We start from the raw sequence: 17152 nt of genomic DNA on the forward strand, positions 1-17152 counted from the left end.
TTCAATTACAATTTCAAATTTGCTATGTATGTTTGACTCTCTTATTTAACTACTACTATTATATATCACCTGGTGGTATGGACAATGAATTTTTTCCAGAGATACAGTCTATGACTTTGGTCTGGACCAGAGTTTTTTTCTTCCTTCTTTCTGATGTCTAGTTCTCTTTTCTGCAATCATGTCTTTGTCCGCGAACTCCGGGTAGCACTTGGGTGACATTATGGTTGGTGACATCGTGACATTGGTCAACCACAATGTCACAAGTGTCTTTCTTCTTTCTCTTTCACAATATTTTTTTGTTTCTTTGTACACTTGTGACATTGTGGTTGGCCAATGTCACCAATGTAACCAACCACAATGTCACCCAAGTATTATCCGTGAACTCCTCTCTCTTATTTGCCACCTACAATCAAATAACATGAATCAAAACAATAAATTTTAGCACACAATTTTAAAGTTTCCTAATAAATTTTGGTGCAGCAAGAAGTATTCAAGGTAATATGTTGGTTTTTCATTTGCTTCTATGGATTTTTTCAGATATATTTTGAGAGAGAAAATTGATTGGTGTTCTTCAACTTAAAGGAGTAAATTACTTTTCACAAACTTGAAGAGTATATTATCTAATCTAATCTTTATGATTTTAAAGATGAAAATGATCATTCACTCTACAATGTTCCTACCCTGATTAGCGGAATTGGCTTCCATGGACAAAGAAAAAGTTTTTTTTTTCTCTTTCTTTTTTGATAAAAAACTTGTGGAACAAGGAAACACTTAATCTGAACCATTTCATGGATTGTCTCGTTTTTTATAATTTTCATCCACCATTTCCTCATAGGTATCCACACCAAATCTGAACCTTTGCATATTTTAATCTCAATTCAACGTTTACATTCACTGGTCCCATATATCATGACTAAATTGGATCCTCTATATCCTACTTTTCATCTCACATTGTTACTTGGATTTAGATATTCTCCTTCATATTTCCCTACATCTATCTTTTACTCCATATATCTTTCTTGAAATAGAGAGTAAATAAGGAGATGCAAAAAATAATGAATGAGATTATCCAATTTCTTATATATGTTATCCAATTTCTTTCAAAGTTCTCTATCTCTTTTTCAATAATTGATTCAATTTTTATAAACAAAAATGATTTCATTATATATTATACTGATCTGCTTATATTCTATCCAAAATAATGGTCCATAACCTAGGTTAATGCATAGGAAGTATCTTATAGATATTTTCCATTGTGCGTAATTATTAATTAAAAATATACATATGCTTTGTTTTTTTGTTGCTCGGGGTTGGATTGGCTGCCCATTCTTTATTCAAATTTTAATGTTGCTTTCATTCTCCACTCCACTTTAATCTCTTGTGGTGCTACTAGACAAGTGGGAAACATGTTGCTTTCTTCCATTATAGTGATAGATTAAACATTGATAATGACGTTGGTGGCTTATTTAATCTAATGTCGGTATTATTAAAGTTGGTGCAGTTAAGTTAGGTGCAATGAGCATTGTTTTTTTGTTTTCAGAACCATTTAATCATGATTGAACGATCATCGATGTTCTAAATTCATGAATGCAAGTTTTATGTGACTGTAGGGAATCCAATTTCTATTGAAGGCACTTCATGTCCCCGGAGGTCGCAGCAGCCGTGCCATCTCCTCCTTCATTCCAACATGATTTAGGGCATATTAAAATTTATCAAAATTAAATTTTAACATTGTTAGTAATGCATACTAAATAATAATTGAAAATATACGATCAGGAGAATAATTAAGCAGCATTATTAAGTCTAGGACTTTCTTTTTTAGGAAAGTCTAGGAATTCCTAATCAAGTATTTAGGAAGTCTAGGACTTCTAAGTACTTGATTTATAAGTCTTATATGTTTTACTAAGAAAAAGTTTTATAAGATGCGAATGAATCATATATGTGTTGGTTGAGAATAAATCGAGAATTATAGGGTACTACTCTTCCTTTTTGTCAATTGAGCTGCTATCCTTTTTTCCGGCCTCTTCATACCATAAAAAGATATTTTTTTTTTTGGTGGTGATACCATAAAAAGATATAACTTCACTTTTAGTCTCATGTGAAAAGTGAATTTTCATCTCTCAATTTTTTAATGTGATTTTTTTTTTTTTTGGGAAATTAAATGTGATTTTTTTGTCTAATACTGGTTAAAATATATCATTTGCGATTATACTAAAAACGAATTAAAATTCATAAATTTTTGGGAGATTAAAATATATTTTTGAACTGTCATATCTTAAAAACATTGAATTATTAGTTCAGATTCGATGTTCTTGAATACTTCTTTCTCAATACAGTCGTTTGTGTATTGTGTATGCAAAACAAAGAACATAATCAATTTTTGGATCAAGATGTAACAAAAAAAATTTAGAGTGTGCACAACTAAAAAATATAAAAGGATAATCAAGACAAAAAGAGGAAATGTTGTTTTTTTCAAAGCTGTCTTCGTTCAAACGAGTGTACTAGTCAAGAGGAAAAATCATTATCATTAACATGAAAAAGGATAATCAAGACAAAAAGAGGTAGTGAGGACAAAAAACATGGTACTAGGGGCATGTATCTGAACGAGTCATACAATGAATTAAACCATAAAAGGGACATGTTTGGTTGAAATTTCAAAAGGGATAGTCAACCTACACAAACTAACTAATTTTGAATAAAAAAGTTTCCATTGAAATTTCTTTTTATGTCTATTGTCTATGATACGTTGTTAGTGTCAAGTGTTAAAAAGATGTATCTAGATCAGATGACAAGTTTTACCGATGCATGCATCATCATAGAATGGAATCATTGGACCCAAGAAATATATTCATCGCATACAAGTGCATTCACATTGAATTCAAAGCTGAACTTAGTACTCCACATGATATACTGATATTATATACTGATATATAGTAATAGTAATAGTAATAGGTTGTGACGAATGACTTGGGGAACAAGGATTCACCTGCATCTGACACGTGCACATGTTTGACCACTTTATATTATCTTATACTTTTATTTATTTATATAGGACATGGAAAAATCAAAGACTAGATCACACAGCACCTATCTCTCGTGTATGTGTGACAGTAACAGCTACTGATATCATATACTTAGCACATACTCGATCCTGTATTATTATTACTATATAATATCATATATTATAAAATAAAATAATAAAAAAAAGGGCTGGCGGCTATGATACTCCTTCCTTCCTAGCAGCTTCCTTAGTACAAAAGAAAGAATCATTTATGAATTATATATAACAAAGATTATGACTCCAAATCATCCAACAATGCTAGTTCCTCTTCACTTGTTAGATATCAACTTTTCCTAGGTTTTTCCAAATCATCCAACAATTCTAATTCATTCTTCTTGCTTTTATTAGTATTTTCTTGTTTCTGTCTTTGGTTTCATTGATTCATCAAAATTTTCCTAGTCATATATTCTTGGCTTCTCAGGAACAAAGCATCTTATTATAAGAGTCTGAATTTTTTGGTATTAGCTTAGCCTTGCTTCACCATGCTTCCTCCTAACACCTTTCTGCAAGATTTTAGTGTTCCTAACTCATTGAACCATGTAAAAAATGGGTTTGAGTTGGAAGATTCATCATTTTCACCTTCTTCTGTCATAAGCTCAGATGAAGATCCCCAGTATGCAGCGGATAGATATTCCAATCCATTTCTCAGATACATAAGTGACATCCTCATGGATGAAGAAGATGACTTGGAGCGCGAACCCTGTATGTTGCAGGAATGTTTAAGACTCCAAGCTGCTGAAAAATCCTTCTATGATGTTCTTGGCCATAACAATCCTTCACCAGATGATAGCACTGACCTAGACGGGAATTTCGGTCGCACTGTTAGTTTTGAGAGCAATGGCAGCAGCTGCACCACTGATAATTCATGTGAGTCTGATTCGGTTAACCTTGTTGGCGAATTTGACTCTTCCTACTTGGAACTACAAACTCCTTTAGTAGAGCAAAACTACTATGGTGTGACACAACCTGATCCAGTGGTCATTGAGCAACAAGCTGCTAACCATTTTCAGAATGGAACTTGGAGTTGGAATCAAATTCAGCCAGTGATGGTTGAAGAGGTTTCACCTTCATTAGTACCAAGAGAAAAGAGAAGTCATGCGATGGATGATAACGATGATACTAGTAATGTACAAGAGGGAAGAGGTAGCAAGATTTCAGCTATCTTTTCTGATGAATTAGAACCACCAGAGATCTTAGATGAGGTACTTCTTTGTCAGCAAGGAAGGACACTCACTCAACACCAACAAGCATCACATAATGTTGATTCAGGAGAAAAGGCAAAGGCAACACGTTCGCGATCGAAGAAAGTATCTACTACAAACAATGCCACAGTTGTGGATTTGTGGACTATGCTAACTCAATGTGCACAGGCCGTGGCAAGCGACGATCAAAGGAATACAAATGAGCTACTCAAGCAGATTAGGCAACACTCTTCGCCTTTTGGGGATGGACTTCAGCGGTTAGCTCATTACTTTGCTAATGGTCTTGAGATAAGATTTGCTGCCGAGATTCCATCGTATATGCCGCTTGATGTAGTAACTGCTGGAGATATGTTGAAAGCTTACAAACTATTCGTTACCTCATCTCCTTTGCAGAGAATGACGAATATGTTGTTAACCAATACAATTTACAGCTTAGTGAAGAACGAGAGCAGTGTTCATATTATTGATTTTGGAATTTGCTACGGTTTCCAGTGGCCATGCCTCATCAAAAAACTTTCAATGAGACCTGGTGGTCCTGCAAAGCTTCGAATTACGGGAATTGAGCTTCCTCAGCCTGGATTTAGGCCTGCAGAAAGGGCAGAGGAAACTGGAAGGCGTTTAGAGAACTACTGCAAGAAGTTCAATGTACCATTTGAATACAACTGCATTGCACAGAAATGGGAAACTATCCGGCTCGAGGATCTAAAGATAGACAGGAATGAAGTAACTCTTGTTAGCTGTTTATACAGAATGAAGAACCTGCCTGATGAAACTGTAGCAGTGAATTGTCCAAGAGAAGCATTGTTGAACCTGATCAGGAAGATTAATCCAAAAATCTTCTTCCATGGAGTTGTCAATGGAAGTTATAGTGCACCGTTTTTCCTGACTCGGTTTAGGGAAGCACTCTACCACTTCTCATCGTTGTTTGATATGTTTGAGGCTAACGTGCCTTGCGAAGACCCGCAAAGGCTGATGCTTGAGAGAGGGTTGTTTGGAAGGGATGCTATAAATGTTATAGCATGTGAGGGTGCGGAGAGGGTCGAAAGGCCTGAGACCTACAAGCAATGGCAGGTCAGGAACAGGAGAGCTAGGTTCAAGCAAATCAGGTTGGATTCTGATTTAGTGAATGAAACCAAAGCAATGGTGAAGAAGGAATACCATAAAGATTTTGTAGTCGATGTCGATGGTAAGTGGGTTTTGCAGGGATGGAAAGGACGCATTTTGAATGCTTTATCTGCTTGGGTTCCTGCTTAAGCAAAATGTCCAAAAAGTGTTTTGAATGGTTGATTGAAGTTTCAGAAGGGATAGTGAACCAACACATACTAATTTTGTATTGAAAAATGAATTTGTTTTCATTGGAATTTATTTTTATGTCTATGATATGATCTGTTGTTGTTGTTGTTGTCAAGTGTTAAAAAGATGTATGTAGATTAGAGGACAAGTCTTTCTATTCCATCATGGAATGGAATCATGGGACCAACGAAAACATTGATCACATTTTAATGCATTCACATGAATTCAAAACTGAATTTAGTACTTCAAATGATTTATATATTGATATAATAACAGGTTGTGTCGAATGACTTGGGGAACAATGGTGCGCCTGCATCTGACTCTTGCACATGTTTGACCACTTCATATTATTTCATATATTTTTAGAACATGAAAAATCAAAGACTGGATCACACAGCACTTATCACTCAATCCTGTATTATATATTATAGAATATCATATCATATATCATCATAAGATAAAATAATAACAAAGAGGGGTTGGCGGCCATGATACTCCTTCCTAGCAGCTTCCTTTCCTTAGTACAAAGAAAGAATCATTTTTTGAATTCTATATTCTCATTCTATATAACAAGGCTGTGACTCTAATTCATCCAATAATGTTAGCCCTCTTCAGTTGTTAGGTAGCAACTTTTCCTAGGTTTGTCCACGGTTATATTCACTAGTGTCTACAATATTTTCTTCTTTGTTCTATTCTAGATATCATCATCATTATTATCATCCAAAATAAAGTCGGCTATTTAGTTTTGTGAATCTTGTTTTTTTGCTGTTATCAAATATATCAATCAACTATGCTATCTTTTCCTGCTTCTGTTTTTGTTCTGTCTGTGTTTTAGTTGATTCATCAAAGTTTTTCTAATCAGATGAATATTCTTGGCTTCTCAGACACAATCTTCCAAAACATATATTGTAAGAGTTTTAGTTTTTTGTTTCAATTTTGGTATTAGCCTTGTTTTCAATATGCTTTCTCCAAACACCTTTCTGCAAGATTTTAGTGTTCCAAACTCAGTAAACCAAGTAACAAATGGGTTTGAATTAGAAGATTCACCATCTTCACCTTCTTCTTCTGGCACAAGCTCAAATGGAGAATCCTTGGAACTGACAAGATATTCCAATAACATCCTAAGATACATAAGTGACATCCTCATGGATGAAGAAGATGACTTGGAGCAAAAACCCTGCATGTTGCAGGAATGTTTAAGACTTCAGGCTGCTGAAAAGTCCTTCTATGATGTTCTTGGCCATAACCATCCATCCCCAAATGGTAGCACTGACCCAGATGGAAATTTCGATCGTGCTGCTAGTTTTGAGAGAAATGGCAGCAGCTGCACCACTGATAACTCATATGAATCTAACTGGGTCAACCATGTCGTCGAATTCGACTCTTCTTCCATACAACTACAAACTCCTTTAATAGAAAAAAACTACTATGACTTGACAGAAGCTGATCCAGTTGTCATCGAGACACAAGGTGCTAACCATTGTCACAACGGAACTTGGAGTTGGAATGACATTCAGCCAGTGACGGTGGAAGAAGTTTCACCTTCAACAGTACCAGAAAAAAGAAGTCATAAGATGGATAATGATAATGATACTAGTAATGAACAAGAGGGAAGAGGTAGCAAGGTTTCAGCTATTCTCTCTAATTAATTAGAGCCACCAGAGATTTTAGATGAGGTACTGCTTTATCAGACAGGAAAGACTCTCACTCAACACCAACAAGCATCTTATAATTTTGATTCAGGAGGAAAGGCAAAGGAAACACATTCGCGTTTGAAGAAAGCATCTACTACGAACAATGTTGCGGCTGTTGATTTGTGGACCATGCTAAATCAATGTGCACAAGCTGTAGCGAGCTACGATCAAAGGAATACAGATGAGCTACTCAAACAGATTAGGCAACACTCTTCGCCTTTTGGCAATGGACTCCAACGTTTAGCTCATTACTTTGCTAATGGTCTTGAGATAAGATTGGCTGCAGAGACGCCATCATATCAGCCTCTTGGTTTGTCAACTGCTGGAGATATGTTGAAAGCTTACAAACTATTTGTTACTGCGTCTCCTTTGCAGAGAATGACAAATGCTTTGCTAACCAAAACGATTTTCAAAATAGTGAAGAACAAGAGCAGCGTTCATGTTATTGATTTTGGAATTTTCTATGGTTTCCAGTGGCCGTGCCTCGTCAGAAAACTTTCATTAAGACCTGGTGGTCCTCCAAAGCTTCGAATTACAGGAATTGAGCTTCCTCAGCCAGGATTTAGACCTGCAGAAAGGGTGGAGGAAACTGGACGGCGTCTAGCAAACTACTGCAAGAAGTTCAATGTACCATTTGAATACAACTTCATTGCACAGAAATGGGAAACCATCCGTCTAAAGGATCTCAAGATAGACAGGAATGAAATAACTCTTGTTAGCTGTTTGTACAGACTGAAGAACCTTCCTGATGAAACTGTGGCATTGAATTGTCCAAGAGAAGCTGTGTTGAAGCTGATCAGGAAGATTAATCCAAAAGTCTTCTTCCATGGAGTTGCCAATGGAAGTTATAGCGCACCGTTTTTCCTGACTCGGTTTAAGGAAGCACTCTACCACTTCTCATCGCTGTTTGATATGTTTGAGGCTAACGTGCCTCGTGAAGACACGCAGAGGTCGATGCTTGAGAGAGGGTTGTTTGGAAGGGATGCTATAAATGTTATAGCTTGTGAGGGAGCAAAAAGGGTTGAAAGGCCTGAGACTTACAAGCAGTGGCAGGTCAGGAACAAGAGAGCTGGGTTCAAGCAAATCAGGTTGGATTCTGATTTGGTGAATGAAACCAAAGCAATGGTGAAGAAGGAATACCATAAAGATTTTGTAGTCGATGTGGATGGTAAGTGGGTTTTAAAGGGATGGAAAGGACGCATTTTGTATGCTTTATCTGCTTGGGTTCCTGCTTAAGCAAAATGTCCAAAAGATGTTTTGAATGGTTGATTGAAGTTACAAAAGGGATAGTGAACCAACAGATACTAATTTTGTATTGAAAAATGAATTTGTTTTCATTGGAATTTATTTTTATATCTATGATATGATCTGTTGTTGTTGTTGTCAAGTGTTAAAAAGATGTATGTAGATTAGAGGACAAGTCTTACTATTCTATCATGGAATGGAATCATCGGACCAACGAAAACATCGATCACATTTTAATGCAATCACATTGAATTCAAAACTGAAGTTAGTACTTCAAATGATTTATATATTGATATTGTTAAGCGTCCCACATCGGTTAGGAGTTGGCCTGACAATTTGTTTATAAGTGGGGGCAATCCTCACCTCACTGTTTATAAGTGGGGGCAATCCTCACCTCACAAGCCGGTTTTGTGGGGTTGTGTTAGGCCCAACCACGATTTCTAATATGGTATGGTATCAGAGCCTCTTCACGATTCTTTGGGCCACCTGTTATCAGGTTTCCGTTATCGGGCCACCCGTCATTTATGTTCACGCTTCACCGTTATCGGACCACCCGTCATTTATGTTCACGCTTCAGATGTGCAATCCTGAGCGTGAGGGGGTGTGTTAAGAGTCCCACATCGGTTAGGAGTTGGCCTGACAATTTGTTTATAAGTGGGGGCAATCCTCACCTCACAAGCCGGTTTTGTGGGGTTGTGTTAGGCCCAACCACGATTTCTAATAGATATAATAACAGGTTATGACGAATGACTTGGGGAACAAGGGTGCACCTGCATCTGACTCTTGAGGGGTTGGCGGCTATGATACTCCTTCCTAGCAGCTTCCTTAGTACAATTACTATGCTTCCTTAGTACAATTACTATATAATATCATATCATATATCATCATAAGATAAAATAATAAGAAAGAGGGGTTGGCGGCTATGATACTCCGTCCTAGCAGCTTCCTTAGTACAAAGAAAGAATCATTTATGAATTCTATATAACAAAGCTGTGACTCCAATTCATCAAACAATGTTAGCTCCTCTTCAGTTGTTAGATAGCAACTTTTCCTAGGTTTGTCCACGGTTATATTCACTAGTGTCTACAATATTTTTACTCTAATTCATTCTTCTTCGTTCTATTCTAGATATCATCATCATTATTATCATCCAAAATAGAGTCGGCTATTTAGTTTTATGAATCATGTTTTCTTGCTGTTATCAAATATATCAATCAACTATGCTATCTTTTCCTGCTTCTGTTTTTGTTCTGTCTATGTTTTAGTTGATTCATCAAAGTTTTCCTAATCAGATGAATATTCTTGGCTTCTCAGACACAATCTTCCAAAACATATATTGTAAGAGTCTGAGTTTTTTGTTTCAATTTTGATATTAGCCTTGTTTCAATATGCTTTCTCCAAACACTTTTCTGCAAGATTTTAGTGTTCCAAACTCAGTAAACCAAGTAACAAATGGGTTTGAATTAGAAGATTTACCATCTTCACCTTCTTCTTCTGGCACAAGCTCAAATGGACAATCCTTGGAACCGACAAGATATTCCAATAACATCCTAAGATACATAAATGACATCCTCATGGATGAAGAAGATGACTTGGAGCAAAAACCTTGCATGCTGCAGGAATGTTTAAGACTTCAGGCCGCTGAAAAGTCCTTCTACGATGTTCTTGGCCATAACCAGCCTTCACCAAATGATAGCACTGACCCAGATGGAAATTTCGATCGCGCTGCTAGTTTTGAGAGAAGTGGCAGCAGCTGCATCGCTGATAACTCATATGAATCTAACTTGGTCAACCATGTCGTCGAATTCAAATCTTCTTCCATACAACTACAAAGTCCTTTAATAGAAAATAAATACTATGACTTGACAGAAGCTGATCCAGTTGTCATCGAGACACAAGGTGCTAACCATTTTCACAACGGAACTTGGAGTTGGAATGACATTCAGCCAGTGACGGTGGAAGAAGTTTTACCTTCAACAGAACCAGAAAAAAGAAGTCGTAAGATGGATAGTGATAATGATACTTGTAATGAACAAGAGGGAAGAGGTAGCAAGGTTTCAGCTATTTTCTCTGATGAATTAGAGCCACCAGAGATTTTAGATGAGGTACTGCTTTATCAGAAAGGAAAGACTCTCACTCAACACCAACAAGCATCACATAATGTTGATTCAGGAGGAAAGGCAAAGGAAACACATTCGCGTTTGAAGAAAGCATCTACGACAAACAATGCCGCGGCAGTGGATTTGTGGACCATGCTAAATCAATGTGCACAAGCTGTGGCGAGCTACGATCAAAGGAATACAGATGAGCTACTCAAACAGATTAGGCAACACTCTTCGCCTTTTGGTGATGGACTCCAGCGTTTAGCTCATTACTTTGCTAATGGTCTTGAGATAAGATTGGCTGCTGAGACACCATCATATCAGCCTCTTGATGTGGCAACTGCTGGAGATATGTTGAAAGCTTACAAACTATTTGTTACCGCGTCTCCTTTGCAGAGAGTGACAAATACTTTGCTAACCAAAACGATTTTCAAAATAGTGAAGAACGAGAGCAGCGTTCATGTTATTGATTTTGGAATTTTCTATGGTTTCCAGTGGCCATGCCTCGTCAGAAGACTATCATTAAGACCTGGTGGTCCTCCAAAGCTTCGAATTACAGGAATTGAGCTTCCTCGGCCAGGATTTAGACCTGCAGAAAGGGTGGAGGAAACCGGACGGCGTCTAGCAAACTACTGCAAGAAGTTCAATGTACCATTTGAATACAACTTCATTGCACAGAAATGGGAAACCATCTGCCTCGAGGATCTAAAGATAGACAGGAATGAAATAACTCTTGTTAGCTGTTTGTACAGACTGAAGAACCTTCCTGATGAAACTGTGGCATTGAATTGTCCAAGAGAAGCTGTGTTGAAGCTGATCAGGAAGATTAATCCAAAAGTCTTCTTCCATGGAGTTGCCAATGGAAGTTATAGCGCACCGTTTTTCCCAACTCGGTTTAAGGAAGCACTCTACCACTTCTCATCGTTGTTTGATATGTTTGAGGCTAACGTGCCTCGTGAAGACATGCAGAGATCGATGCTTGAGAGAGGGTTGTTTGGAAGAGATGCCATAAATGTTATAGCTTGTGAGGGTGCAGAAAGGGTTGAAAGGCCTGAGACCTACAAGCAGTGGCAGGTCAGGAATAAGAGAGCTGGGTTCAAGCAAATCAGGTTGGATTCTGATTTAGTGAATGAAACGAAAACAATCGTGAAGGAATACCATAAAGATTTTGTAGTCGATGTGGATGGTAAGTGGGTTTTGCAGGGATGGAAGGGACGCATTTTGAATGCTTTATCAGCTTGGGTTCCTGCTTAAGCAAAATGTCCAAAAGGTGTCTTGTGCTAGTATCATATTTAATCCACTCTTAGACCTGTTGAAAAAAATGCATTGAAATTTTCCTTTTCTATTTCTCTTTCTCCATTTGAGTTTTCATTTCATATATTAATGTACAATTCACTTCCTAGATGTTATATAGCATGACAATCTTATTTTTATGAAACACAAATTTTCTACTAATCATGAGAAAAGAAAAAGGAAAAGAACATCAGAATAAAAACAGAACTAAGAAATGGCAGTAATACATCAAAGAAAATAACAGCAGTTTTATGGTTAGAAGACTTGGAAGTAAAGGGCAAGGGCAACCCGGTGCACTAAAGCTCCCGCATACGCAGGGTCCGGGAAGGGGTCCCACCATGATTGGTGTATTGTACGCAGCCTTACCCTGTATTTTATACAAGAGGCTGTTTCCAGGACTTGAACCCGTGACCTTCCAGTCACATGACAACAACTTTACCAGTTGCGCCAAGGTTACCCCTTAGAAGACTTGGAAGTAAAAGACAGTATTTTTCTTAAAAGTTACTTGATAGATAAGCATACCTTCATTGAGAGTTACCATGTTTTGCTCTGCAGAAACAAGTCAGAACTTACAATGTACACCTCAATTCTGCACTATGAATCTGTATTTCCCTCTTTTCTTATTTTTTTGTTGTTAAAAATCAAATATTTGCGAGTTAACATATCAGTGGCAGGAACCATCTAAAAGGCACGCAATAAAATTCAAATACAGAAAGTTTTTAACTGCAAGATCTAATGCTCAAATTCATCCTTACTTTGATTGCTTCATAACTTCCGACCTTCTGTATTGCATCACATCTTCCCATGTTTGTCTTCAAGTTTAAGGAGTATCTCAACTATTGGATTTGGATTGGGTGTAATCAGAGCACCATGAAGTCACTGCAAGCAAAAGATCGTGATTGTTAGATCAAGATGTTTTATTTAACATGTGATTTGATAAAGTTAGAATATAGATTGTTTGATCTTGATCTAACAACCATGATATTCATATTGTAGTAACTTTTGACCACACCAATCCAGATCCTTCAACTACCATCTGGTGTACAACAACAATGGCCCCTTTAAATAGTCCTGAAGTACAAGTATGTCCTCCTAAAATAATTGTAAAAGGAATTGATTATTTCCAACTTCATGAACAACCTGTAGGTTTTAATTTGGCCAATAATCTCAAAACCTTTTGTGGACTATGTCACAGATTTAGAATTTAGCTTAGAAGATTATGTGAAAATTGTGACAGGATGCTAGGTTTTGATTCACTTCTGGTGTTTAGGAGATATAGTGCACCTGTAGTTGGGGTGGCGGGAAGGTGTGCATGGGGAGTTTAAAAGAGAAGCACAAAAAATGCAGTTTTAACGAAAATGGATTATATTTTACTTAAAACAACTTAAATATCATAGCTAAAATCAAATTTCTATGAAGCCAAACAGTTTCTTTAAGTATAACATACGATACTAAAAAACACACTGACAAGACTTTTGGCCATATAAAAGGTATTGTAACTAGATTAGGTATCATAGGAACAAACTCTGAATGTGATTATAACATATAAAAAGACTTGACTCCTCTAGCGCGAATAATGTATTTTAAACGATAAAGTTTAACATTAAAATCATTGATTGCGAAGTTATTGAATGAGATTTCACATCTCGATAGTTTGTCATACATATGTATTAGTTTTTCAAAATAGCATTTGAAATCAATGCCTCAACCCTTAGATGTTGAAAAAATGAAAACTTCAACCTTTAGATGTCGAAAAAGAAATGCTTCAAACCTTACACTTTACCTTTTAAATTACACTCCTCACTTTAGAGAAGTCAAATCTTATAGAAAACAGCCTAATAGAACCACAAATACAGACATAAAAGCTCAGGGCCAGAAACAAAACCAAACCTAGCTTAATTTGTTTAAGAAATACACTAATCAACAAACTCATCTATTTTGCTTGACACTAGATGATCTAAGAACATTCCAGTCTAGCTTATCTCCAGACGGTTTTTTGAAAGAACCCAAACCATTGTTCGGCGATGATTTTTTGTTCCCTTGATCATTGTTTGGTGATTTGTTAGGATATTGTGCTTCATTATCTTCAGACTGTTTCCTTTTACCATTTCCATTAACCTCATAACTCTTTTTGTTCACGCTAGCACTTTCTGAACCTTCTGCTGAAGAGTTATTTTCTCTGAAACAGCACAAACAGAAATAAATTTATACACACAGTACGTGAGAGGAAGTATTTGCAATGTTTGTATGGTAATGTTAATAAAAGATGAAGCCATGAAGTATATTAGAAAGTAAAACAATAGATAGAGAATCTTCAGACCCTTGGAGGAAAAAAAGAACAAAATCAGATATCTAATTTGCAGTTTGGACCAAGAAACCCACCTAACAGACACATTTGCATTTTGATTACTAGAAATGCTAGTTTTGGCTACGGGCTGATTAAGTTTTACTTCTTCCTCATTTAATTTCTACAAAGGCAAGGCTACAGCATTAGAATTCGGAATATGATCAAAATAAGAAGCACAAGATATAAAGAAAACAGGCGTTTAAATTTTTTATCTTCAAACTCACATCAACAGTTGGATTAAAACTTTGAAATGACATTCGACCTTTAAATGCTCCAGGACGGGGATCACCTTCCACTATGACCACACTACATATATGTCGAAAGCCGTGAGATAGAAAACAAATCAAAAGATGAAGAAAGTAATTGTAGATAAGAGACAGTTGTGTATCAGAACTGTCAAATTTTAGAAGACATTGTTTCAAAATTTATTTAATATTTGCTATTTTATAATGTAAAAAGGCAAAGATTTGTCAAATATATAGGGCTATATGAATGTAAGTAAACATTAGATGCCCATATTCCACCAATAATTCCTGCACACCATCTCGCAATTCAGAAATTCAGAAACAAAGCCTTACTAATTAATTGAAAAACCAATCTTTCAGTTAACAGCAATAACGAGAAACTGATAGCATAATTTTACACAAAACACATCAAATCAAATAATTTCAAACTCTGAACTTTGAACAGGTAGCTTATAAGTAATACTGGATACCAATAACATGAAAAACGATTGCAATTACGCATCTAAACTTTTGAAAACATTAATTATTCTAAGTTATCAATAGAAAACCATAGAAAAAAATTTCACATGAGAAATAAATCAGAAAGTTTAACTTCACAAAATTCACAAATCAATATTAATTACTGAGAGAAATAAATCAGTATTGTCAATCGAATATTGCAAAAAATACTGGTTGGTTCAAATTTTGCTATTCTACAATACTACAGCATCGCTATTTGACAACACTTGTATTAAATCGAATATCAAATAGCAATTTTTTCAAATACAGTTACGCTATAGCCGCTATTTTTGAACAAATACAATTTGTACACTAAATAGCGCCGCTATTTGACAACAGTAAAGTAAATACAAACTTAATGTGACAAGTTTGAGAGGACGAGTGAACAACAAATCAAATTTGTACCAAACAGCGCCGTATAGATGGTATTTGACAATACATAAATACAAAATCTGTAAATTGATATCGGGAGATAAATTTTCACATTAGAAATACATCATAAAGTTTCACTTAACAAAATTTGCATATCAACATTTGACTACAGAAGAGAGATAAATCAATGTTGTCAATCGTGTATCACAGGTTCAAATTTTGCTATGCCAAGTGCTATAGCATCACTATAACCACTATTCGACAACACTTCGTACTAAATTGAGTGTATCGCAGAACAATAGCAATTTGTTAAAATCAGTGTTGTCAAATTGTAGCACCATAGCATAGCAGAATTTGAATCAATCGATGTTGTTCCACAATCAGAGATTTAGTACAACGTGTTGTTAAATAGCCGTTACTGCAGCACCATAGCGCGGCAGTAAAGCAAAATTTTAAAAGACATCTGTTTTCCGCGATCCGCAATTGATAACACTGGTTCAAACTCAGTTACGCTATAGCCGTTATTTGGGAACAAATCCAATCTGTACTGAATAGCGCCGTTATAGCCACTATTTGACAACACTATGATAAATACAAAATTTAATGTTGACAATTTCAAGAGGACAACAAATCCAATTTGAACTAAACCGCGCTATAGCCACTATTTGACAACACCAAGATAAATTCAAATTTTCATATAACAATTTCAAATCCACAGAAGACCGTGAATTTCAATTCTAATATGTACATCAGTCATTGCTCAAAATTGGTAAACAGACCCAGAATTCATGACCAATATGCATTAAAAAATAAAAACAATACACATTATTTGAATTCAATGAAAAAAAATACCATTTTCTAGAAATTGTTGGGGTTGAACCAAAACTAACATCATGCTTGACCTCTTCTTCTACTTTCTCAACTTTCTCTTCTCTTGCAGCTGCTCTTTGCATGAACTATTCAACACCAAAAGAAAAGAAAACAAAGAACAACATCATTAATAAGAACATGAATTTTCACTTTCAAACTTGAATCAATCAATAGTGAGAAAAATCCTCAGAACAAAAAAAAATCAACAATAACGATTTGGGTTTGGTTTATTGTTACCTTCAAGTTCTTCAAAACGCTTGAAAGCTCTCGTTTTGCCATTGTAAGTTGCTTTCAGATTTTTCGCTTTCTCTGAAGAACACTGCGATGCGACCAACAACCTTAACCTAGTTCCTCCAAATCTGATTTGTGAACGCGGTTCTATTTGTTGTTGTTTTATTCTGTTTCAACTCGACACGCGAAATTACTAAGTTGTCCTTTCAGATGAAAAATTTAAGGGGGATATCTCTAGAATTGGACCGGCCTAATTCATCAATTTTGGTTTGATTTCTGTTGTACCCCCGAACTTTTCGCTCGCACCCAGCTGAAAAGACGATAATGCCCCTGCATTAGTTAAGTCACGCGGTGACTTAACTAACGCAACTTATAGCTCTGCGTGACTTAACTCACGCACTACTGGCATGTGCGCGAGTTAACTCACGCAAGTTGGCCGGTGGTTAGAGCTCAAGAACACACGTTTTTTGGACTTTGTTCAATGCATTTTAATTGGTTTTGCACGTTTTTGTTAAGTTTTTTCAACTACAACAATTGTCTTACCTTTGAATAGGGTAAATTCAAACTTGCCAAACAACAGCTCTCAAGCATTCACCCGAAAGTTTTATTGTTTCAATCAAAAGATTAAATTCTTGTTAGACTTGATTTAAATGATGGTATTCAAGTGTCAAAAGAATGAGGTCCATTCCTTGACACTTC

At 36.1% G+C, this 17152-nt stretch overlaps 3 protein-coding genes and 2 pseudogenes across 5 annotated transcripts; 4 read left to right on the forward strand and 1 right to left on the reverse strand.

Moving 5' to 3' along the window:
• Positions 1–3308: 3308 nt before the first annotated feature.
• Positions 3309–5792, forward strand: LOC146950971 (scarecrow-like protein 30 pseudogene; annotated as a pseudogene). The gene has a single exon (XR_015027752.1). The product of XR_015027752.1 is annotated as a scarecrow-like protein 30 pseudogene (transcript).
• Positions 5793–6515: 723 nt separating this feature from the next.
• On the forward strand, positions 6516–7205 carry LOC146950972 (uncharacterized). Its single transcript, XM_085746927.1, has one exon. It carries the CDS (start codon positions 6516–6518, stop codon positions 7203–7205), a length of 690 nt encoding a protein of 229 aa, XP_085603053.1.
• A 174-nt stretch (positions 7206–7379) lies between these two features.
• LOC146950973 (scarecrow-like protein 11) lies at positions 7380–8754 on the forward strand. The gene has a single exon (XM_085746926.1). It carries the CDS (start codon positions 7380–7382, stop codon positions 8484–8486), a length of 1107 nt encoding a protein of 368 aa, XP_085603052.1. The 3' UTR covers positions 8487–8754.
• A 749-nt stretch (positions 8755–9503) lies between these two features.
• LOC146950974 (scarecrow-like protein 30 pseudogene) lies at positions 9504–12035 on the forward strand (annotated as a pseudogene). The gene has a single exon (XR_015027753.1). The product of XR_015027753.1 is annotated as a scarecrow-like protein 30 pseudogene (transcript).
• A 1604-nt stretch (positions 12036–13639) lies between these two features.
• LOC146950975 (scarecrow-like transcription factor 11 (SCL11)) lies at positions 13640–16593 on the reverse strand. The gene is made up of 5 exons (XM_085746928.1): positions 16460–16593; positions 16205–16308; positions 14462–14543; positions 14273–14358; positions 13640–14069 (listed from the first exon to the last, which is right to left on the reverse strand). The coding sequence occupies exons 1-5, from the start codon at positions 16499–16501 to the stop codon at positions 13820–13822; spliced, it is 564 nt and encodes a 187-aa protein (XP_085603054.1). The 5' UTR covers positions 16502–16593; the 3' UTR covers positions 13640–13819.
• Positions 16594–17152: the final 559 nt, after the last annotated feature.

Source organism: Medicago sativa, chromosome 2 (assembly GCF_051527215.1).
Source record: "Medicago sativa cultivar Bolivia chromosome 2, Bolivia_mono, whole genome shotgun sequence".
In the NCBI taxonomy this organism is placed as follows: Eukaryota; Viridiplantae; Streptophyta; class Magnoliopsida; order Fabales; family Fabaceae; genus Medicago; species Medicago sativa.

Bases quoted from the DNA above. Each gene is read 5' to 3' on its own strand.
- LOC146950973 (XM_085746926.1), top strand. From the start codon at position 7,380: ATGCTAAATCAATGTGCACAAGCTGTAGCGAGCTACGATCAAAGGAAT.
- LOC146950972 (XM_085746927.1), top strand. From the start codon at position 6,516: ATGCTTTCTCCAAACACCTTTCTGCAAGATTTTAGTGTTCCAAACTCA.
- LOC146950975 (XM_085746928.1), bottom strand. From the start codon at position 16,501: ATGGCAAAACGAGAGCTTTCAAGCGTTTTGAAGAACTTGAAG. The intron at 16,309-16,459 runs GTAACAATAAAC...GGTGTTGAATAG, and splicing joins GCGTTTTGAAGAACTTGAAG to TTCATGCAAAGAGCAGCTGC. The intron at 14,359-14,461 runs GTGAGTTTGAAG...TTGCCTTTGTAG, and splicing joins GTTTTAATCCAACTGTTGAT to AAATTAAATGAGGAAGAAGT.